Genomic DNA, 23,785 nt, shown 5'->3' on the forward strand with positions numbered 1-23,785 from the left:
GGAGCACTTGTACTCTGCTCGGCTGTCTTCTCGACCAGCCGCTCGGGGACTGGCGTCTGGTCGTCCGCCTGCTGAGGCCCAGGCAGAGTTCCTACTACAGGCTCCTCCACGGCTGGCTGTTGGGCAGTTTGTCCCGCCGTTGCTGGCGAAGTTGTGCCGCACCCGGCTAGCTGGTCAGGGTTCTCGGTGGATGTCGATCTAGTATAACAGAGACAATTTCAGAAGATAATAGTATCCAATGCAAATTACAAGCTAACATCAAAGATATAGATACTTACAGCTTCGATTTGCGGAATGATGTGGCACATGTAATAGGCTTAGAGCTGTAGAAGGGGGGAATAGTTGTGTTATTGTAAACTTGGGCCTCTTCAGGCAAGCTTGTAATAACATAACTGTATATCATTATAAGCTTGTTTGCTTTGTATAAAACATTTTTAAGCTTGAAACTTATGCTGGTGTAACTAAGTGAGAAAATGTTAACGTTCTGTTTAGTTGTACCATTTTGCTCGACACATCATCCCGAAAAGTTTGTGCGGCCCTAGTTTGCCATGTGGTCGTAGTGTGAGGTTTGTGACCTGTGCACACATAGACGCGGACAAGTCAAACCAAGGGGGACCTGCCGATCACCCGTAACGTAGAGAGCGGGTCCCATGCACGTGTTGGGAGGAACCAGAGACAGGGCCTGCTCCGAAAACCATAGAAGGAGTGGTGGTCGGCTTTTACTGGCTAAGTTAGAATAACCATAAAATTCGAAGTGACGCATTAGAGTGGTCGGAGAAATCATAATAGCTTTATTGAAGTAAATCGAAAGTTTAAGAGGGGTACATATCTCAGTAGTTAAGCATAGAAACGTCTAAGCTTGTCGATGTGCCACGAGTTTGGTACGTCAGTACCATCTAGGTGAGCTAATCTGTAAGACGTTGGTCGTGTGACTTCCTTGATCATGAAAGGACCCTCCCATGGGGTTGCGAGTTTATGGACACCAGCCTGGTTTGTCTTCCACTTCAGGACCAGGTCCCCAACCATGAAGAACTGCTCTTTAACGTTCTTGTTGTAGTACCTGGGCAAAACAGCAAGGTATTTGGCCGTACGTACGCAAGAATTGAGCTGTTTCTCTTCTGCGCTGTTCACTTCTAATTCCCGTACTTCATTGACCCTTCCTTCATCGAAGTTCTCTACCTGTGCTGATCTGAAAGCTATATTTGCTGGAAGGACTGCCTCAGCGCCGTAAACCATAAAGTACGGTGAGACGCCGGTGTTACGACTGGGCTGAGTTCTGAGGCCTCAGACCATGGCTGGTAACTCTTTGAGCCATCTTCCGGGAGCTTTGTCATTTTCTTTGTACATCCTCTTCTTCAATGCGTCCAAGGTCATGCCATTTGCCCGCTCGACTTGTCCATTAGCTCTAGGGTGCGCCACCGAGACGTATTTTACTACTATGCTCCTTTCATCGTAGAAGTCCCGAAAAGCGTTCCCAGTGAACTGAGCACCCAGATCAGTGATGATGTTGTTGGGTATGCCAAAATGGTGGATGACCTGGTCGAGGAACGTGATAGCCTTCTCTAAGGATGCCTATACCAAAGGCATGTATTCTATCCACTTAGAAAATTTGTCGATCAGCACAAAGAAGCATGTGAATTTCCCTAGAGCCGGTTTGAAGGGCCCGATCATATCCAATCCCTAGCATGCGAAGGGCCAGGAGGCTGGTATTGTCTAGATCTCATGTGCTGGTACGTGGATTCTCTTGACGAAGAACTGACAACCCTTATAGTGGCGGACTAGCTTTTCTGCATTGGCTACTGCTGACGGCCAATAGAACCCTGCTCGGAAAGCCTTGCTAACCAGTGTTCTTGAGGCCGTGTGGTTGCCACAGGAGCCAGAGTGGATTTGGTCTAGGAGATGTTCACCTTCTTCCTGGGTTATACACTTCATCAAGATTTCCTCTTTTGCGTTTTAGCGCCATAACTTGCCATCGACAAGCAGATACTGCTTACTACGATGTATCAGGCGCTCATTTTCTGTCCGATCAGTATAACTGCTGTCATCTGTTAAGTACTTGATGAAAGGTATTCTCCAGTCGGGCTCATGAGTGGTCGGAGGCAGCTTGATGGTGCTCGACGCCGTAACTATAGCCACCAATTGCTTGTCTGGAGGCTTGTCTACCATGGAATCTTCCTCTTCGATGGAAGGCATGAGCAGGTCTTGGACGAATACACCATGTGGGATTTTGGCTCGGGATGATCCTAACTTTGACAGCGCATCTGCTGCTTGGTTCTTGTCCTGGACCACGTGTATGTACTCGATGCCATAGAACATGCCTTCCAGCTTTCATATCGATTTGCAATATGCGTCCATCTTTTCGCTAGTCGTGTCCTAGTCCTTGTTGAGTTGGTTGATGACCAGAGCTGAGTCTCTGTAGACATAGAGACATTTAACACCAAGCTCAACCACAATGCGTAAACCGTGCAGGCATGCTTCATACTCGGCGGCGTTATTAGATGCTAGGAAATAAATTCTGAGGACGTACCGGAGCTACTCCTTGGATGGTGACATGAAGAGGACTCCTGCTCCCGCACCGCCAATGTTGAGAGAGCCGTCGAAGTACATCGTCCAATACTCGTCGAATCCCGGGGAGGCAGGCGTGCTTAAGTCTGTCCACTCGACGATGAAATCGACAAGTGCCTGAGACTTGATTGTAGTATGGCTTGCAAATTCCAAGGAGAAGGGGCATGGTGTGGGGGGTTGTCAAAGCGTGGAACCCTTGCCGCTTCTTCAATAATTATCTTCTTAGCGTCGTCGGCGTCCTCATATTTCTTAGCGGTGGCTAGGAGCGCTGTGACCGATTCAGGTCTCTTTCGGAGGAGCTTGTCTCTTAGGGCATCGTGGAAGCGGAGGCCAGTGATGAAAGCCTCGATTGCCTCATTGTCGGAGATTGATGGGACCTTGATGCGCATCTCCGAGAAACGCCAGACGTACTTGCGCAGTGGCTCATCTTTCTGATCTCGGATCCATTGCAGATCGTACTTGTTGCCCGGTTGTTCACAAGTAGCGATGAAATTGTCGATGAAGGCTTGCTTAAGCTCCTACCAAGAATCAAAGTAGTTTGCCGGCAAGCTGACCAACCATTGGTGACCTGCATGGCCAACAACGACTGGGAAGTAGTTAGACATGACGTGCTCGTCAGCCATGGCTGATCTGCACGCAGTTTCGTAGAGCATGACCCATAATTTGGGGTTTTCCTTGCCGTCATACTTCTGAAGTTTCTCAAGCTTGAAATTCTTGGGCCATATGACTTGGCGAAGGTGTGGAGTAAACTGCTTCAAACCCGGTGGACCGTGGGCAGTGTCATACTCCATACGGCGATAGCTTTCGTAGGATGCTCGATCGTCGGCTCTCTAGTTGATGCGAGCACGCAGATCGCATCCACCGAGGTAATGGCGGAGATCGTTATTGCCATCATGATGATCTCGATTGCCATCTGGATTAGCCCTACGACCGTGGTTATCGCGGCGATTGTCGTGGTTGTCTCAGCAATTATCATCCTGGACGTCGCGACGGTTGTCCTCCCGACAGCGGTTGTTATCCTGACCACCATCGTGGCCACCGTTTCTGCCTTGACGGTTGTCTGATGGGTCGTTGTTGCACGAGCCACGTGGGTTGAGTGGCTGTGAGTGACTTGGGAGCTAGCAGCTATGGCTTGACTCGACTGAGACGGATGGAGCCTGGACTTGATTTACAATCTCTGCGGTCTAGGCCACGGCAGCCGTCAGATAGGCTTGTATTTCATCACAAACCGCTTGGGTTTCCGGGGTGTTGGGTAGCCGTTGCATTGTCGCCATGGCGACGGCTACGTTGGCACTTGGAGTCCTAAAGACCTGTTTGTCCCCCACCCTATCGAAAGCATCGTTGAGGTCGCGTGGCTGGACCCTTATGCGTCGCGCCTCCTGGTCTGCTTCGGCTTCGATTTGTCGGTGATTAAACCGGTCAATATTGCGTGCTTTGCGCACAGTCCTTTCTTGTTCTATTTTGCCAACTACTGGCGGTTCATCATTGCTGACAACATGGATCAAATCCCCTCATCTTCGCGGGAAAGATGGGAATTGTGAAAACCTCGGGGCGTGGTCTGGCAGATCTAGATCGTACTTGGCGCCGTCGTCTTCGTGATGCTGAAGCTCGGTGTGGACAGATGCATTAGATGCGATGCTAGATGAGGAGCTGGAGTCACCCTCTTGGACTGTGTGGATGGATCCTTCTTGATAATCTTCAGTCCGGATCATGTTGACGAAGTTGCGCGGCTTCGGCCGAGGTCGGTGCATAAAACACAGATCCAAGCGGCGTTGTAGGTTAAACGCGCAGCTGGAGGCAGCATTTCGTAGGCCGTAGGGCTGGACCTGGTGGTTCTCCGTCGAGGCTTCGTACTTGGAGAGCTAGAGACCTATCGCGGAGGCTGGCCGGCAATGAGCGGAGCGCCCTTTAGGAGTAGATATGACCACGAGATCTGTACCAAGTCGTGTAGGACGACTGGTCCGAGCTGGTCGGGTAGATCTGTTGTGGGGAGCGGTTACCTGCTCGTTAGGTTGACTTTGAATCATACTTACCAGAGCCAGGGTTTCAGCGAGTTTGGTGCCGACCCGATCGATGGAGTCGAGCAGGTCGGTGTTGTCGATCTGCTTCCCTTTGTAGCAGGGAAGCGGACGATGAGTTGTCGGCGTGGCTGAAGATGATGCAGGCATGGTCGGAGCCGTACCCGTCATGGTCGGAGCCGTAGCCGATGCAGGTGAAGCAGTGGTCGGCGCAGACTGAATCCACGCCTCCTCCGTGGTCATGGCGATGAAGTCGTCGGAGCCAGTGGTCCAGGTGATCTAGCCGACGGTGAACATGAGGCCGTTCGGCATAGCCATGGAGCCGGAGATGATGACCATCTTGTTTGCTTGGAGAGCAGTATGCACACCCCCTACCTGGCGCGCCACTATCGACGAAATATGGTCGGCAGTCTACCTAGGGGTATGCCCAAGGAAGTAGATTGTCGGTAGACAGATGCGCAAGCCACAAACAAGATGTTGACGCAAGATAGACATGAGGTTTTATCCAGGTTCGGCCGCCCAGAAGGCGTAATACCTACGTCCTGCGTCTGATTTGTATTGATGTATGTCAATGAGAGATGTTTTTTAGAGGGATCCCCTGCCCACCTTATATAGTCCGGGGGGTAGGGTTACAGATCTAGAAACTAATCCTAGCCAGTTACAATTGCCATATGTGGCCGGATAAGGATTCCTATTCTAACCGACTAGGATCTTGCTCGATCGCCAAATCCGCCTTGACTCCTTGTGTGGGACTCCGATCAGGTTGGCTAGGCCGCATGTCGTCTTTTGGTGGACCGAACCCATCGATCCGGGCTGGCCCAAGCTTAGCTGTAAGGGTATAGGGGTTAATACCTCCATAGGTACCCAGCCTCCAGGCGCTTGAGATCGATCAGGGGGTAGTGGGCACGCACCATGCTTAGCACATGTGCACCCGTGTACTCACCCGCCTCCTTCACAAACTCTTGGAACCATCCCCATGCTTTTTTGCATCTCTCGACCAGTCCGAGCTGTGGCGTCCTGGGCTCTTCCTCTGTGAGCACCGGGTCGATAAGGTCGAGGATGGGCAAAATGCTAGTTGCCACTTCTTGGCACCGGTTCTTCCATGTGTCCCAATCCTCGGTGGTCTCTAGGCATCGTGCCTTCCAGCCGTCATGATCTTTCATCACGGCTTCTAGATGTTTCTTGGCATTGACTTTTAAAACTGCAAATCGTACAAGACATCAAAATGTAATGGCACGACAAGATAAGGCGGGCAACAGAATTAGAAAGGTGGTCTGGAACACTTACTTTTTAGTTCCTCCTTCATCTTGGTTGTGCGGTCCTGGAGTTGAGACTGGTTGCGCGCCAGTTTCTCGTTGTCCTCCTTCAGGCGACCACACTCTGCGGTCACACGGCTATTCTCCTCTTGGAGGTGGGTTACTTCGGCTTCTAAGCCTGCACTACAGCTGTCACTACCAACAATGCAACAACACGTGTCATGCATTTGCTGTGATAAAATGACAACTTACTTGTTTTTTCCTGCTCTTTGTTACTGAGCTGGACGACCAGGTTCTGGTTCTGTGCCTCTTGCTCCGTCCTCTCCTAGTTGGCGGCTTCAAGTTGGCGGCACAAGCGTTCCACCTCGGCCGCCAGTTCTCTATTATTGGCCGTGATTCCCTCAATCTGGTCGAAGCACCTCTTTCGGTACTTTGCGATCTTCATCAAGTCCTATATATAAACAAGCTAAGTCAGACAGTTCGACTAAATAGCAGGATCAAGTGGTCAAGCCAAACATACCTGGACTTCTATCACCAGACGTTTTGCCGCTCGTTCAATTTTAGGGTCTCTTCGACCTCTGGGATTTCCTCATGCATAACCCACTCGTCGTTCCGCCAGCGCGACACATATACATGTTGTCGTTTGTCTTGGGGACGGCCCAGGATCTCTTCTACTTCGTCCTCTTTGGCCTCTTGTTCAGGAGGTGGCGCTGGTCTGGAGTTTGTAGTCTCTACAACCACTATGGCTTTCCCACGAGCTGTAGCATCAGCAAGCGTGCTCTATGCCACCTCCGGCTGTTGCTCCTCGGCTTGGTCTGGTGCCCTTGGCACCGAAGTACCCCCCTCAGCAGGGTTAGTGCTTGGAGCACTTGTACTTGGCTCGGCTCTCTTCTCAACCAGCTGCTCGGGGACTATCATCTAGCCGCTCGTCTGCTGAGGTTCCGGTGGATTTTCTTCCACAGGTTCCTCCACAGCTGGCTGCTGGGCAGTTTTTTCCGCCATTGCTGGCGAAGTCGTGCCGCACCCGGCTAGCTGGTCGGGATTTTTGGTGGACGCCGACCTAATATATCAGAGGAAAGTTTAGAAGACAATAGTATTCAATACAAATTGTAAGCTTACATCAAGGTTACAAATACTTATAGCTTGGAAGCACGGAATGACATGGCGAAGGAGCGTCTCTTTGACCGCGCTTGCTCCACGTGCTCGGCGGGTTCCACCAGGTCTTTTTCCACGACCAGTACCCCTTCTCCGCTTGTCCTCTGTGTTGCAGTGGTCAGTGATGCGATCCCTACTAGCATAGAGGAGCCACCCTGCTCCGTTGACTCCATTTGTCTCCTCCTATTTTGAGGGACGAGTCAGAAGATGTCCGCATCCTCTGTTTCATCGTCTGAAAGTGGGAAGATGGCCTGACGATGTTTGTTGGCCGCCGGCCGCTTGCCAGTAGCCCTGGCCGTTGCCTCCTCTCCAACCCCGAGTACGGCCCAGTCGACGTCTTTGGCCCTGGCACTGGTCTAGGTGGTTGGACCGGCAACTTGTGGCCAATCCACACCAGGGGGTGGAGACACGAACACTGCTGCCCTATCACGACCATTACTCTGGGAAACATAAAGGCAACAACACAGTTAATTTTTGTTACAACATAACTCTACAGGTACAAGGTAGCATAATTTACCTTTGGGGGAGGTCGGGCCGGCTTGAAGGCGTGCTCGATGTCGCTTAACCTGACATAATTGGGATCGGCTAAGTTGAACAGCTCCCCAATTCTGGCCTTGACTTCGATCTTGTCAAGCGCCTCTTTTCTGGTCCTCGTTGGATCTGCGCTCCCCTGGTATTGGTAGCCAGGATGTACCCTCCTCTGGTAGGGCCGGATCCTTCGGCTGATGAAGTTCCCAACCATGCTTGGACCGTCCAGCTTCCCCCACGGGATCATCCCAAGTAGTTCTGCGATCTGTTCCAAGTTCTCGGGCTTCTCCGACCAGTTGTTCTTCTTCTCCGGAACGAACCCCACGTCGCACAGGGTGATTGTGTTCGGCTCTTTGCGGATGTAGAACCACTTCTTGTACCATTCGTCCAGCGATGTGTTCCAAGGGTAGTGCAAGTACTGGGCCTTCATCCCATCACAAAGATTGAGGTATATGCCTCTGGCTATCTTTGAGCCGCTGCTCCCTTTCTTCCATAGACAAAATAGATGGCGAAAGAGGTCGAAATGGGGCTAGAAGCCACCATAGGCTTTGCAAAGATGGATGAAGGTGGAGACAAGAAGAATCGAGTTGGGATGCAGATTACAAATCCCAATCTCGTAGTACAAACAGAGCCCCTGAAGGAAAGGGTGCACTAGAACCCCAAAACCCCACTTGAAGAAATCCTCGAAAACCACAATCTCACCTGGTCGTGGATCGGGGTAGCTTTCTCCTTCCGGCGTGCGCCATCCCGCGAGTGCTTTGTTGTGGAGCACTCCCATGGTGACGAGGTCTTCGATGGTCTGCTCGTTGCTCCTTGACTTCCACCACTCCTTCACCATGACTCCGACTTTCTTCTGGGCGTCTCTCTTCGCCATTAATCCATCCTTGCTAAAGGGGTGGATGCGGTGGAGGGGTGATTGGTGATGATTTTGGAGGAATAGGGTTCGGCAAGAGGAAGAAGAAGGTTGTGGTGGCAAATGATAATGGGGATCGGTAAAAAGTAACTTACTAGTTCTATATTATAAATAACCAAGAGCTCCGTCGTTTTGTCCGCCCGAGATTCTTGGGAGACATGCGCACGCGCCGTAGATGGTTGTTTTCACAACCTCAAGATCTACGCCAATAAACGCGCCCCTTCGTTACCAGTGTACGCGCCTCTTTGATGATAGTGTGAGAGGGCCCACACTGATGCACCTCCTTGCAGGTGCCAAGCGACTGTTTGTCAGAAAGAGCAAGAAGACAGTGTGATGTGCTATACCCGTCTGCTTTTTTGACTAGACGTGTCAGACTGGACTTGACAGAGTAAGGAGATAAATAAATACACCAAATAATAGTACTAGCGGCGTTCGTTTCTTCGCTGCATGTCTTGTGCTCAAGGATGGACCAGACCACTACCGTGCTCGAGGACTGCTCCGACCACTACAATGCTCGGGGACTGCCTAGACCACTGTCATGCTCGGGGACTGCTCCGACCACTGCCGTGCTCGGGGACTGCTCTGACCACTGCCATGCTCGGGGACTGCTCCGACCACTGCCGTGCTCGGGGACTGCTCCAACCACTAATGTGCTCGGGGACTGTCCCAACCACTGCTCGGAGATCGCTCTCCTTGGCTACATGTGATTTGTACTCACATACAGTTGAGAGACGTTTATTTAGACCTTGCTATAAGGCTCATACTTCGCCTTCCAGCAAGCCCGGGGACTACATCGGTACGATGCACCTACCGGTGCATCTCGTATCGCCTGTACGACGATTGCATTCTTAACTTTAGTGGAAATTCTTTTTTAGACCCTGGCACCACGTGCCTGCGTCACCTATTACCAGGCTCGGGGACTAAGTGGGCACACTTCACCTTGCGGCGAATGTGTTTATTTAATCGACCCATGTGCTTTGACTGATTGTAAGGATTACTATCGTGCTCGGGAACTATCCCAACCACTGCTCGAAGATCATTCTCCTCGGCTACATGTGATTTGTACTCACATACAGTTGAGAGACATTTATTTAGACCTTGCTACAAGGCTCATATTTCGCCTTCCAGCAAGCCCGGGGACTACATCGGTACGATGCACCTGCCGGTGCATCTCGTATCGCCTGTACGACGATTGGTTTCTCAACTTAGCTGGGAATTCTTTTTAGACCCTAGAACCACGTGCCTACGTCACCTACTACCAGGCTCGGGGACTAAGTGGGCACACTTCACCTTGCGGTGAACGTGTTTGTTTTTCGACCCCTACGCCTCTGATAATCAAGGATGCTACGCTTCAAGGTTTACTTACATTTCTTTTCAGAAATACAAGTGGGCACACTTCATAGGATGGAAATCTTTTTCTTTTTTCTTAAGAGCACCATACATTCTTCGGACAACCTACTTCTTCGGCGACAACGGTGGTCAGAGATGTCAAGGACTCAAGCTTTACTTGTCGGAGAAGGTTAAAATGGCGTGTCGCAGCATAATACATGGTGCTCGGGGACTAGCTGTGGGGGGATTAACCCCTATACCCTTACGGCTAGGCTTGGGCCAGCCCAGATCAGAGGGTCTGGTCCATCAAAAGATGACGCGTGGCCCGGCCAACCTATTTGGAGTCCCACGCAAGGAGTCAAGGCAGATTTGGCGATCAAGCAAGATCCTGGTCGGTCAGAATAGGAATCCTTATCCGGCCACATATGGCAATTGTAACTGGCTAGGATTAGTTTCCAGATCTGTAACCCTACCCCCGGATTATATAAGGCGGGTAGGGGACCCCTCTAAAAAACATCTCTCATTTGACATATAGCAATACAATCAGACGTAGGACGTAGGTATTATGCCTTCTTGGCGGCCGAACCTGGATAAAACCTCGTGTCTGTCTTGCGTCACCATCTTGTTTGTGTCTTGCGCATCTGTCTGCTGACAATCTACTACCTTGGGCATACCCCTAGGTAGACTACCGACCATATTTCATCGATAGGATGAGCACGTGTATCACCTGGTCATTTCATGATCACCTCCTCTAGATAATCTCTGATATAGCCTCTATCAAACTCCTCAAGGTGAGGTGGAGTATCTGAGCAAACACTGGGAGGGATGGTACAACCAGCCCTCTCTAAGTTCTCCTCCTAGATCAACTGATCCCTCCTTCCCCTGTCTCTAGCAGCCCCTCTGCCTTTTGTAGTACTACTACCTACTGTTGTCCTCCCACAACCACGTCAAGGAGGATCCTTGTCACAAGGCTCAGCCATCTTTCGCTTCCCCCTCCGGTCATCATCTCCTCTAGAAGCCATCTATGCAAATGAATATAGGTCCAAATAAGAAACTGTATATAAGGTGCATAGAAGAACACTTGTAAAACACTCCAAATAGATGAGATGATTCAAATATCGAGTTAGGAAAGCACCATGAACCAAACTGGTTAGAAGGTGCGGCACTGCCACACTTAGTGCTTCACCTCTCCCATAATTCATTTCTTCTCAACTATTCAGACTATTTCTCAACCATTCTTCTATACCACTAGACAATCTCAGAAAGAAATAGACCTAATAAACACATAGAGTTGTCTACAGTATAGGTAAAGTAGCTTCATGTTTAAGATAGAAGTAAATCTGGTGCACAAATCCAACTAAAATAGAGAATCATCGATAGAACATTATCTAAATTTGCATAATCATGCTGTTGTGCGTGGCACAGCCACACCCAACATGCGGCACTGCCATAGGTATATATGATGCTCTACCAATGAATCTTTGTTTTGATTTAATTCATCCATCAAACTTGCTTCTACCCTAATCATGCAGCCACTAGAAACCATTTTCCAATCAGAGTAGAACTCCATTACATAGATAGGGATGGATTAGGGTTTCACCTTGACTTTCTCATGGATTGGGGAGGAAAAGGAGGAAATGGCTTCACCTAAGAGACTCAGCAGCTGCTAGTGACGATGAGGAAGGCCAACAGCTGGCGCGGCATAGAGACACGACAACAATGAGATGGCGTCGACGCGTGAGAGAAGAGGGAGAGCGGCGCATCGGGCAGAAGGATAGAGAGGGAGAGAAGTTACTATGGCCTAGATGGGTAAAGAGATAAGGAATGGGGCCCATAGTAACTGCCATTGTGGCCCAAATGCCAAGCGCATTTCAAAGTGTTGCACTACCGTGGCTGATATGCGGCACTGCCGTAGTACCTGCCCGGTACTGCCACACCCATAATAGCAAAGGGTGTTAGCTACACTCCAAATACATCTATACATGAAGGACATGAACACATATCTCAAGCACACTATGATCATCAACAGATAAGCAGTACAAATAATGATCATAATGCACTTATAGCTTTTGATAAATCATTTTGAAGCACAATATTTAAACCTTTGCAATTCTTTTTCTCCTATCCATGCTAGTTCAGCAATCAAGGGTGTGCTAAAGTTTAGACCACATTACGAGAATCAAGTATATTTAGCTCACTACGCAAAGCACAAAACCTTAACTCGTCGAGAGGCTTAGTGAAGATATCGCCTAGTTGCTTTTCGGTGCTCACATGGTGAATTTTGATATCTCCTTTGGCTTTATGGTCTCTCAAGAAATGATGTTAGATGTCTATGTGCTTAGTTCTTAAGTGGCTTATGGGATTGTTTGCTAGCTTTATGGCACTTTTATTGTCACACAAGAGTGGGATTTTGGTAAATCGACATCCGAAATCTTGAAGGGTTTGCCTCATCCAAAGTAGTTGAGCTCAACATGCATCGGCTGCAACATACTCAGCCTTGGCGGTGGAAAGGGCTACACAATTTTGGTTCTTAGAACTCCAAGACACTAGAGACTATCCAAGGAATTGACATGTCCCCGAAGTGCTTTTTCGATCTACTTTGCAACCGGCGTAATCAGAATCCGAATACCCAAGTAGATCAAACTTAGAGCCCTTAGGATACCACAAGTCAAGGTTAGGAGTGTGTACTAAATATCTCAAGATTCTCTTAATGGCCACTAAGTGACACTCTTTTGGGTTAGCTTGAAATCTAGCACATATGCACACACTAAGCATAATATTGGGCCTAGATGCACATAAATAAAATAGAGAGCCGATCATAGAACGATATACCTTGGTATCCATGACTTTTCCTTCAACATTGAGATCAAGATATCCATTGGTTGGCATGGGAGTTTTGATAGGCTTTGCATTCACCATGTCAAACTTCTTGAGCATATCATGGGTGTACTTCGTTTGGCTAATAAAAGTTCCATCCTTCACTTACTTGATTTGAAATTCGAGGAAGAACTTCAATTCACCCATCATGGACATCTCAAATCTCTTCATCATGATTCTACTAAAATCCTCACAAAAAGTATGATTAGTACTACCAAATATTATGTCATTGACATATATTTGTCACACAAAGATATCTTTATCAACTTTGTCAGTGAAAAGGGTAGGATCGGCTTTGCCTATTTTAAAGCCTTGTTTAAGTAAGAATTCCTTAAGGCATTCATACAATGCTCTTGGTGCTTGCTTAAGCCCACAGAGCACCTTTTGGAGTTTATAAACATGGTTAGGGAACTTGGGATCTTCAAAGCCTAGTGGTTGCTCAACATAGACAAGTTCTTGAATAGGACTGTTGAGGAATGCACTCTTCACGTCCATTTGATATAGCTTGAAATTGTGATGAGCTGCATAGGCTAGAAGCATTTGGATTGCTTCAAGCCTTGCCACCGGTACATATGTTTCTTCAAAGTCCAAGCCCTCTACTTGAGTGAAACCTTGAGCAACCAATCTTGCCTTGTTTCTTGTCACCATGCCATTCTCATATTGCTTGTTGCGGAAGACCCACTTGGTGCCAATGATGTTGGTATTGGGTCTCTCCACCAAGGTCCATACTTGATTTCTTTCAAAATTGTTGAGCTCATCTTGCATGGCCATCATCCAATCAGGATCGCCAAGTGCTTGCTCTACCTTAAGAGGCTCTAAAGAGGAAACAAATGAGTAATATTGACAAAAATTTGCTAAGTCAGAGCGAGTTATTACCCCCTTCCGAAGACTTCCAAGGATATTATCAACGTGATGATCCCATTGTATTGTTTGCCTTAGCCTTCGATGATCAATGACCTCTTCTTCATCTTCTGGTTCTTCATCTTCCTCTTCTTCAAATATGGGTTGTAAGTTTTGTCCATAGACTAGAGTCGAATTAGCTGCTGCTGGCTGGTCAGGTGTGGTACTGCCGCTCTCAGGTGTGGCACTGCCACGTGCTGGAGTTACAGTAGGTGTTTGTTGTTGTTCAGCATCAGGTACGTTAGTGGAAATTGGTGCAGCAGCAACTTGAGATGCCTCCACTTTAGTAGCTTCATCTTCTTGTGGTCTAATATCACTAATGGCCAATTATTTGATTGCTTCACAAGGTGGATCCTCCTTTCCTACAACACTTAAATCAACTTGCTCCACTTGAGAGCCATTAGATTCATCAAATGTCACGTCTATAGCTATTTCAACTATCATAGAGGTTTTGTTGAAAACACGGTACGCATGCTCATTTGATCCATAGCCAAGAAGAAAACATTCATCAATTTTAGGTGCAAATTTAGAGGTTTTGGATTTCTTATTTAATATGAAACACTTGCACCCAAACACTTTAAAGTAAGACACCTTAGGATTGTTACCGATTAGAAGCTCGTATGAAGTCTTTTTAACTTCTTGTGTAGGTAGAGATGGTTGATGGCATGGCAAGCGGTGTTGACAGCCTCACACCAAAAGATGTCTGGCGTCTTGTACTCATCTAGCATTGTCCTTGCCATCTAGATGAGTGTTCAGTTCTTTCTCTCTACTACACCATTTTGTTGAGGGGTGTATGGAGTTGAAAACTCATGCTTGATGCCCTCTTCATCAAGAAACTCCTCAACTAGAGTGTTCTTGAATTCGGCCCCATTGTCGCTTCTCACTTTCTTGATTGGGAGACCGAACTTCTTTTGTGCTCTTCTAACAAATATCTTCACCTTTTCTTGAACTTGTCACTTGTCATACAAGAAAAATACCCAAATGAAACAAAAATAGTCATCAACAATAACAAGACAGTATTTGTTTACCCCTGAGACTTAGGTAGGTGACAGGTCCAAAGAGGTCCATGTGTATAGGTACAATGGTTGCTTGGTGGTCATGATGCTCTTTGGTGGAGGTACGCCAACTTCCTCAAGTGAACATTTGTTAGTCCAAGGATGTTTTCATTTTTTAGAAGTTTAACCAAGTTCCTCATCCCAACATGGGCTAGTTGGCGATGCCAAAGCCAACCCATGCTAGATTTTGCCACTACCTTTGTTGAAATCAACTTGGTAAAGCTTGTTCTTTAATCGACCCGTAAAGACAATAGAGGAATCCTTCCTTCTAAAGACTTCCACACCTTTATCCATAAAGAGACAATTGTAGCCCATCTCGCACAATTGAGAAATGGACAACAAATTATAACTTAACGAATCATGTAATACATTTGTAATTGAATGCTCAAGAGTTATAGCAACTTTACCGAGACCAATCACATCCCCTTTGAATTATCTCCAAAGACAATATTTTCATTTTAATGTGTCATCAGGGAATATGATGAAAACATACTCCTTTCTCTGGTCATATGATTTGTACATCCACTATCAAGCACCCAACTTGATCCACCAAAGGAGTATGCCTAAAAATTAAGTTTAGTTCCTTGATTTAGGTCCCCAACTTGACTTGGGGCCTTGCATGTTAGTTACAAGAAACTTAGAAACCCAAATGGAAGTATTTCTATATATGTTGGTTTCTTTTCCAACATATTTGACAACCACTTTTCCACTGCTATTGTTCTTCAAAACAAAGTATGATGTCAAGCTTTGTCGAGGTTAAAGCTGGATATCGAGCTGGCTTGGCTCAGCTCGGTCTGGCTCGGTAGGATAACGAGCTGGCTTGGCTCGGCTCGAGGAAAAGCTCGAGCTAGCTCATTTGGCTCGTGAGCCAGGGACAAAAAATGTAAAATGAAGACTACCATACATTTCAATGAGTCATACATGATACGCCACATATTTATCCATCATACATGCTAGCAGCAAGCATCATATGCATACACATGCAATAGAGTACAAATTAGGCATGGTCAGTTAACATAGCAGAATGACACATTGTTGAAGTTCCATCATTCTGTATTTCCATGCAAACACACAAAAGGCATGGTCAGTTAAGACTTCTTCATGGCAAAATGTCCCTCGTTCAGTCCTTCCCCTTTTCCTATAGGTCAATAACAGTACAACAAACAACATTGTGTTAACAAGATGATAAGCAACAAGAAAAAAAAGAATGCACAAACTGAGCACATGTACCCCACTAGACACTAATTGCTTGACACCATGCATTTTGGGAATTCAATAGACTCGACATCATCTTCATCATCTCCAACCTAAAAATAGAAAAAATATTAGCATGTCACAAGACAAACAAAGTTGAACAGAGAGAACAAGTTATATACTTATATATATGAATCCATACCATGAGAGGATGACTGTTGTCTTCATAAGTGCCCCTTATCCAGCTAGATGCACACACTAATGCCTGAACTGTGGTTGGCTTTAAAGAGCTTCTGTAGTCATCAATAACTTGACCTGCATTACTGAAGGTGCACTCTGATGATACACTGCTCACTGGAACAGCCAAGAACCTCTTTGCCAAGCTAGACACAATTGGAAATCTATGACAGTTCACATTCCAATATCTGAGTAAGTTGAAATGCTTGTTATCTATGGGCTCATTTGGTTCATCTAGATAAATCAGAAGCTCAGATTTTGAACTTTCTGTAACACTAGATTGCAAAAATGACTGGAAATCACTTGCAATAGAAGCCATTGAGCTGGTTGTATCAAGTGAAGCTAAGGTTGATTGCCTGTTCGTGCCATTGTCACCCATCTTTTGCAGATTTAATATCTCATACTTGTTATAGAGCCTTTCCAACTCTTGGTTGATGTCATTAATCTCAATTTCACACCTAACTGGGTCAAAAATCTGTGCAAGACACCATTTCATGTACCTCATCTTGAACCTAGGGTCAAGAATTGTAGCAATAACTATAGCATTGTTCTTCTCCTCCCAATATTTATCAAATTTCTCCAACATAGCAGCAGCCATACTCATCAAATATGTATCTCCAGATTGCTGCGCTCCTATCAATGCTCTCTTAACTTTCACTATGTAAGGATAGAAACAATTGGCAGTTGGATAGAGTGACCCAGAAAATGCAGTAGTGGCCTCTGCCATTGTTCCTAATATTGGCCTAATTTTTCCAAACAATACCCAATCTGAATCTGAAGGTTTCCAAACATAGCTGGTGTCTACATCTTCGTAATAACCAAATGCATCCTTATAGTCAATGCATGTATCTAGCATTTTATAAGTTGAATTCCACCTTGTTTTAACATCCAAAGCTAAACCTCTTCCTACTTTGATAGAATAATTGTTGCATACTTCCACAAACTTATACATGCGAGATGGAGACCTCTTAAAGTATTTCACTGTGTTCCTCAAGCAAGTTATCAAATTATCTATTGGTTGGAGGCCATCATTAACAACCAAATTGACTATGTGAGCAGCACAACGAATATGAAAGTAATTAGGATCAAATACTGAATTCTTTCTAGCAAGAAGCTTTGCCTTCAAATTTGTAACAGCCGTATCATTGTTTGTAGCATTATCAAGAGTTATTGTAGTGACCTTGTCTTCTATTTTCCATTCTACCATACACTCAAAAACAGCATGAGCTATGACAATACTAGTGTGGGGAGGATCCACCTCGATAAAGTTCAAGACACGGCATTGCAAAACCCAATTCTCATCTATACAATGTGCCACCAAACACATGTACTAAAGGTTTTGATTAGACGTCCATAAATCAGTGGTTAAACTTATTGATTCTGCCTCTTTCAGACTCCTCTTGAGTTGTTTTTTTAGATTCATAAACCCTCATGCATTCATTTTTTATAGACTTCCTACCATTAAATTCATAGTTATCATTCATCCATTTCATCAAGATATTAAACCATTTATGCCCTACCATCCTAAATGAATACTCATGAGCAATTATCATCTTGGCAATCAATTCTCTAGTGTGCTCATGATCATATTTAGTAGGATTAACAATAAGAGAATTGCCATCATCTAGACCAAAGTTTAGTGTACCTTGAGCTTTAGCCTTTGCCAACTTGTTCTGATATTGTGTGCAATTAGCCAGGTGCCGGTTCAGAGTTGTTGTAGCACCACCTAGATGGTACACATAACTCCTATAGCAGAACTTACACTTTGCCTTTGTCTCCATGACACCCCTCTCCTTCTTGGATGGGACATTGACAACCTTAAAATATTTCCAGCAATTAGCCCTTTTGCCTCTTGCTATCTTGCACTTGGGAGACAATGTAACACCAGCTTTTTTCCCTCCTGTCTTTGCCTTCTTAGCCTTTGATGTGCCATCATCAACCTCATCACCCCTCTAGCTTCCACTTCCACCATCAACTATAGGTAGGCTTTCAGACATATCATCCCTATGGTCAAAGTTGTTATCATCGTCCTCCCCATCTTCTAAAACTTTCTCCAATGGCTGCACAAAGAAACATACATGTATTAATGTATAGCTGAATCATTGCTATTGTATTAAAAATAAAGTATGACATTCTTCATTTTTGGGGATAAATTCATTATCTGTATAGCAGTAATTAAATAATCTGGATAGCAATGATTCCTATAACTATGGATCAATCCATGAATCAAGCAAATTCAACTTTCAAGTCTGTACTGTACAAACTAGTATTTGGAAATTAGATAACATGCCACCACGTCCATGGACAGAGTGGGATTCGATGAAGACCGAGTGCTAGTTCGTCGTCCACAAAGCTTACTCCTTGACTCCAAACTTGGAGGACACGGTGATGCACTATTCTCGCCCTCCATGGCCGTAGCTGAGGGCCTAGAGCACAGTAGTCAGCAGGTCAGTAGTAGTTTGGCAATCGGTAGAGCCGCAGAGGAAGATCTAGAGGAAAAATGAGAGAGGAGTGACCGAGTGAGGACCAGAACTAGACCTACTCAGACAGAGAGGCGCTGGTCATGGCCGCCTGACTTGCGGTCGTGGCATCGGGCGTCTTGCTCTCCCCATCATTGCCACGGTCGTGTGCTGGCCCTGCTACAGTCGCGAGCTTGCGGCGGCCAAGCGACTGCACCTATGCGTGACTGCGTGAGTGTCGACTGCTGATGTGTGCATGGGCCATGAGCTGGGCCTGTGGGCTGTGGACTGCGGCAACCGGTAATGTGGCCTACAGACTTCCTTTCCTAGAAACACAGCTCGTTGAGCTCATGAGTAGCTTGCGAGCTAGCTCGGCTCGGCTTGTTATACTAACAAGCTAAAATCTAAGCTCGGCTCGGCTCGTTATCCTAATGAGCCGAGTCAAGCCGAGCCGAGCCAGCCACGAGTCAAGCGAGCTAACGAGCTTTGAGTTTTCCGTCCAGCATTAGTCAAGGTGCTTGGATCTTCGGTTGATAGGCATACTTGTTCTTGGTGCCCCACATTGATTCCCTAGGCTTCTAAAAAACCTATTTCTGATGGAACACCTTCATGGGCTTAGTCTAGTCAGGAACAGAATTGGTTGCCTTCCTATTCTTGCGGAGTGTGGCACTACCGCCCTTCATCGCAGCACTGCCGCTGTGTGGCACTGCCATGGGTTGTGTAGGCTGATCTGTACCAATTCTGTCATTTCTCTCAAACTGCACACACCCATAGCCATTCACTATCTTTCTTTCATTTATCTTGGCTCCTTTTGTGTGGCCTAGTCATGCTTGATTGAGGGATGCCTTCCTTGCTTGAATTGTGGCCCTTTTGATTCATGCTTCTTCTTGTCATTGAATTGGGCCTTACCCATGCACCCTTTTCCAACGATTTCATTGAGCCTAGCAATCTCATTTTTCATAGCCTCCATGTTTGCTTAGTTAGTGGAATAGGCATTCAAATCAAGATTATAACATTTTCCACAACCTTAACTAGTGGAGGGAGTAGAGGTTTCCTTTGCCTTAGAGGGATGTGAGTTGCTATCCCAAAGAATGCTATATTGCAGCTCAAGTTCTTTGTGCTTTTCATCCAAGTCATAATACTTTTTCTTGAGTGCATTATTTGCTTTCTTTGTGATAGCATGGTCCTCTTGTTCTTTGGCCAAGGCCTTGCACAAGGATTCCACCTTAGTTCTCTCTAATGCAAGAGCTTCTTTGCTAACAATGTAGAGATCCTCTTGTTGGATAAGAGTCTCCTCTCTAGATTCTAGCTCAGCTTAGACACTCTCTAAATCCTTCATTAGTTTAGTGATGAATAATTTGGTCTTTCCATCTAATTTTTTAGTTATCATGTTTATTTCTTCATCACTAGATTCATCATCACTAGAGCTATCACTAATATCACTACTAGAGATATCACTAGGAGGTGGAGGTGGAGACTTGGATTTTGGTTTTACCTTCTCACCCTTTGCCATGAGACAAATGTGAGGGGAGTAGTAGTCATCATCAGACATGTTGTTGAAGAGCTTTGGTGTAGGGGATGACTTGTGAATAGCAATGGTTGCAACATTCTCATCCTCTTCACTTCTGCTCTCTAGTTGAATACTATTCATGCCTAATGTGAGTCTCTCCTATGTATTTCTTGCTCTTTCTTCGGTCGGTCTTGTCCTCTTTCTTGTCCTTCTTGTACTTGTTGTCTTTGATCTCATGTGGACACTTGACAATGAAGTGATCGGTGCTACCACAATTGTAGCATGTCCTCTTCTTCTTGTTTGAAAACTTCCTCTTCACTACCTTGTAGCCTTGCTTCTTTAGCCCCTTGTGAAACCTCTTCATAAAGAGAGCAACATCATCAACCTTCTCATATTGATCATTGTCGTTTTCACTTTCACTTGAGGATGATGTGGTCTCTACTTGTTTTTGAACTTGCTTGCTCGCCTTGGGCTTGCTTGTTGAAGCTTGCTTGTTAATCTTGGACTTGCTTGTAGAGCCATGCTTGCTTTATTTGTTGGCCTTGAGAGCTACATCCTTGATCTTTATGTCATCTAGCTTTGCTTGCAACTCACCAAGCCTTTTCCTTTCATTTGCTTCTTCTCTTTGCATATCAAATGTCAAGATCCTCCCAAGTACATCATTGGTGTGAAGTATTCAAACTTCTTGTCTTTAATTAGAGTCACTACGATCTCATTTCTAGGTGAGTAAGCTTCCAACATGATCTTCATAACTTTGTGATCATCTAGCTCATCACAACCATAGCCTCTAGTCTTGCCCACCATAGTCATCAATCTATCAAACATCTCTTGTGGCCCTTCTCCATCCATGATCACAAACTGGTTAAGCTTTTCCATCAACAAATCAATTTTTGCCTTTCTCACTTTGTCAACCCCTTCATGTGCAAGGTGTAAAGTATCCCATATTTGCTTGGCAACATCAACACCAATAACTCTATTGTACTCATCACCATCCAAAGCACTAAGCAACACACTTGTGTCTTAACCATTGAGATGAATAATTCTCATTTCATCTAGTGTTGGATTCTTAGGATCAACCGGTGGCTTGAATCCATTGCAAACAACTTCCCAAATGCCAAGATAGGCTCTCATCAAATGTTTTCACTTGGCAAAGTTAGTCCCATCGAAATGAGGTAACTTGCCCATGGGCACATTGATGAAAGACTTCCAATCAAGGTTAATCATAGGCATAGAGGAATAATTAAAGAATATGGCGGCATATTTGTTGTTGGAGTCGACTTTGCCCTTTCCTTTCTTCTCCATCTTGCCCCCTTTAACACTTGGTAGGACTCATCATCATCTTTATCTTTGGAACTACTTGAGATGTCACTTGATGATGCATTAGTTGTCCCAGAACCGACCAATTTATAAGAGCACAAGTACAATGGCGTTCCATAAGCGGTCGCACTGTCATACTTGAGCCCATATAAACCCGGTAGTCTGTCGAGTACCACGACAAGTCTCGATAAACGATCCACAAACAACCAAGATCATGCATGATTCAACATACATATCACATATTACATAAAGTTTGCAGATACATTCCATCATCAGAGTACGGAATAAAGTTATTACAAACCAGGTTCGATAAAGTAGTAATAGCGGAAGCAAACTAAGTTTTGAAAGTAGCATTTGTCAACATAGTTTAATATAGTGCCAACATACAATCACAGTCCACAAAAGCATATAGAGGGATTAGTAAAGAAGCCTTCCCAAGGCTTACTCCTCATCCACGGCGGGATAGAAGCAATTCTTACAATATCCATGATATACTATGCCATCTGCAACAATGGGAATAAAACCTTGAGTACGAGAAGGTAGTCAGTTAGACTTACCCGTCATGAACCAGAAATAAATTGACTCCAAGGATTATGCAAGGCTTTATAAGTGGAGGTAGCTTGACAACATTTTGAATAAAAAACGATTAACTCAGTTATACAATTATAATTCCGTCATCAAATTGATTATAACTATCCATCTCTAGATTAGCAACTATCATGTGCCAAACATGTGGTATATCATTTTAAGAGCATACAATAGTAACCATAGTAGGTATAGTAATTCCATGTTTATCCGAACCATCACATTCTATAATACAATTACTACGATGCTGGAGCTAGCCAAGTTTCTCACTATCCAGGAGAGACGGCGATTCGAATCGATTTCAACCAGCTGGGAATTTATTCCTAACACAAACTCAGGCATACCAGATCATTAGTTGCCTTAGGTTACCTTTGGTACAACTCAAATACACATTTTGCGGGTTCGCCCAGTGCCGCACAATCAGGGACAACCAACTGCCAAGACGTTCTGCCTAGCCTACCCTTGGGCTCACGTCTGGCTCCCCGCACATCCTTACTACCATCTAGAGTACGCACTCTTATAGAGCGGGGTCTGGCTTAAGTTGAGCTACTTGGCTTCGTGGTCGGAACGAGTTATCCAGCTAGCTAAGTGATAGACATGCGTTCAATCTTGTCAAAAGGTCCAACAACGGTATGGTCCTTAATCGGCATAGATAGAATCACATAAGCCAACCCACCATAGACTCCATCCGGTCTCCATTTACTTGTATCCCATGGTTCTTTTCCACGATAGCAAATATAGCCAACCGTGTTTCGGTATCCACCTATATCTCGTAGGTGATTGGAAATCACCTGACTTCTACCGGTCTAAGAAGGGCTAAGCATATATTCGATCCTAGACCTACACAGGGTTAAAGGTGTATATATATCTGGATAAGGTAGTTCCATGCATCAAGTGGTTCCAACCAACTCTTATAACCTAATGCATCAATCATAAAGGACTCAAGTAATATTTTGTAAAATACTGGGAGACTTATAATGCTCCGGGGCTTGCCTTTTAGAAAAGAAGTGGGGCAGTGGTCAGGGCACTCCGGAAGCTCTTCTGGGGTATGCTCCTCTTCTTCAGAAGCTGTGGCTTGAGGAATCTCCTGCTGGTCCCCTTCCTCTTCTCCGTTGAATTCCAGCAGCGTTATCTCCTCTGTCGATCCTAGATGCATGGATATGGCATAAGATATTGTGAATGCATATATACTGACAAGTATAGTACGATGACACATGATGAATGCATTCTTATAAGTATTCTTAATAGCATGGTGTTAAAGTAATAAAAATACTGAGTAGGTGTATATCTCTTCTTGATTACTTAATCAAACACTTCTACAATTTATTTACTACACCACAAAACAGCAGCTACTTGTTTTACTCATAACTGGAGTTATATACATCGAAATCATATGGTTGTGGATATTCTAAAAAGCTTATGAAATTTTCTACAACTTACTTTTAATACTCTTAAGATGATTCAACAGTTATCTAGGTCAATCAAAATTGTCCAGAAAGTAAACATTTTAGGCAGCCAACTTGTAACAGCTATCATTCATGATTTTTGGGCGTGATGTCGAGTTGTAGGTCCCCCAACGCAGATGATATGGTGCTGGCTGCCTTCACCGAGAAGGGGCTGGTTCCGCTGAAGGAGGTGGTGCACTGGAGGGTGACGTATGTCGCCGGCTTTGTCACCGTCTGAGGCTTTTGTTGGGATGGAGCCACACATGGACTCCTTCCGGTGAGTCTTCTCTGGGCGAGCCTTGTCGAAGAGGAAGATGCTCGAGACTGCGCCGGTGGGAGGTTTCACCCTTGCAGCTGCTCAAGTTGACCAGTCCATAAAGTTTGATGAGATATCTTCCAGCCATGGTGGCCATACCTTGGCAGGCAGCGTCCCTACCTAGGA

The 23,785-nt window shown here is 45.5% G+C and overlaps 1 protein-coding gene across 1 annotated transcript; it reads right to left on the reverse strand.

The window, feature by feature from the left end:
• Window positions 1-15,837: 15,837 nt before the first annotated feature.
• LOC136455393 (zinc finger BED domain-containing protein RICESLEEPER 2-like) lies at window positions 15,838-20,137 on the reverse strand. Its single transcript, XM_066455434.1, has 5 exons — window positions 19,982-20,137; window positions 18,004-18,087; window positions 17,673-17,946; window positions 15,993-16,801; window positions 15,838-15,903 (listed from the first exon to the last, which is right to left on the reverse strand). Exons 1-5 carry the CDS (start codon window positions 20,135-20,137, stop codon window positions 15,838-15,840), a joined length of 1,389 nt encoding a protein of 462 aa, XP_066311531.1.
• Between the last annotated feature and the right edge of the window lie 3,648 nt (window positions 20,138-23,785).

Source organism: Miscanthus floridulus, chromosome 5 (assembly GCF_019320115.1).
Source record: "Miscanthus floridulus cultivar M001 chromosome 5, ASM1932011v1, whole genome shotgun sequence".
In the NCBI taxonomy this organism is placed as follows: Eukaryota; Viridiplantae; Streptophyta; class Magnoliopsida; order Poales; family Poaceae; genus Miscanthus; species Miscanthus floridulus.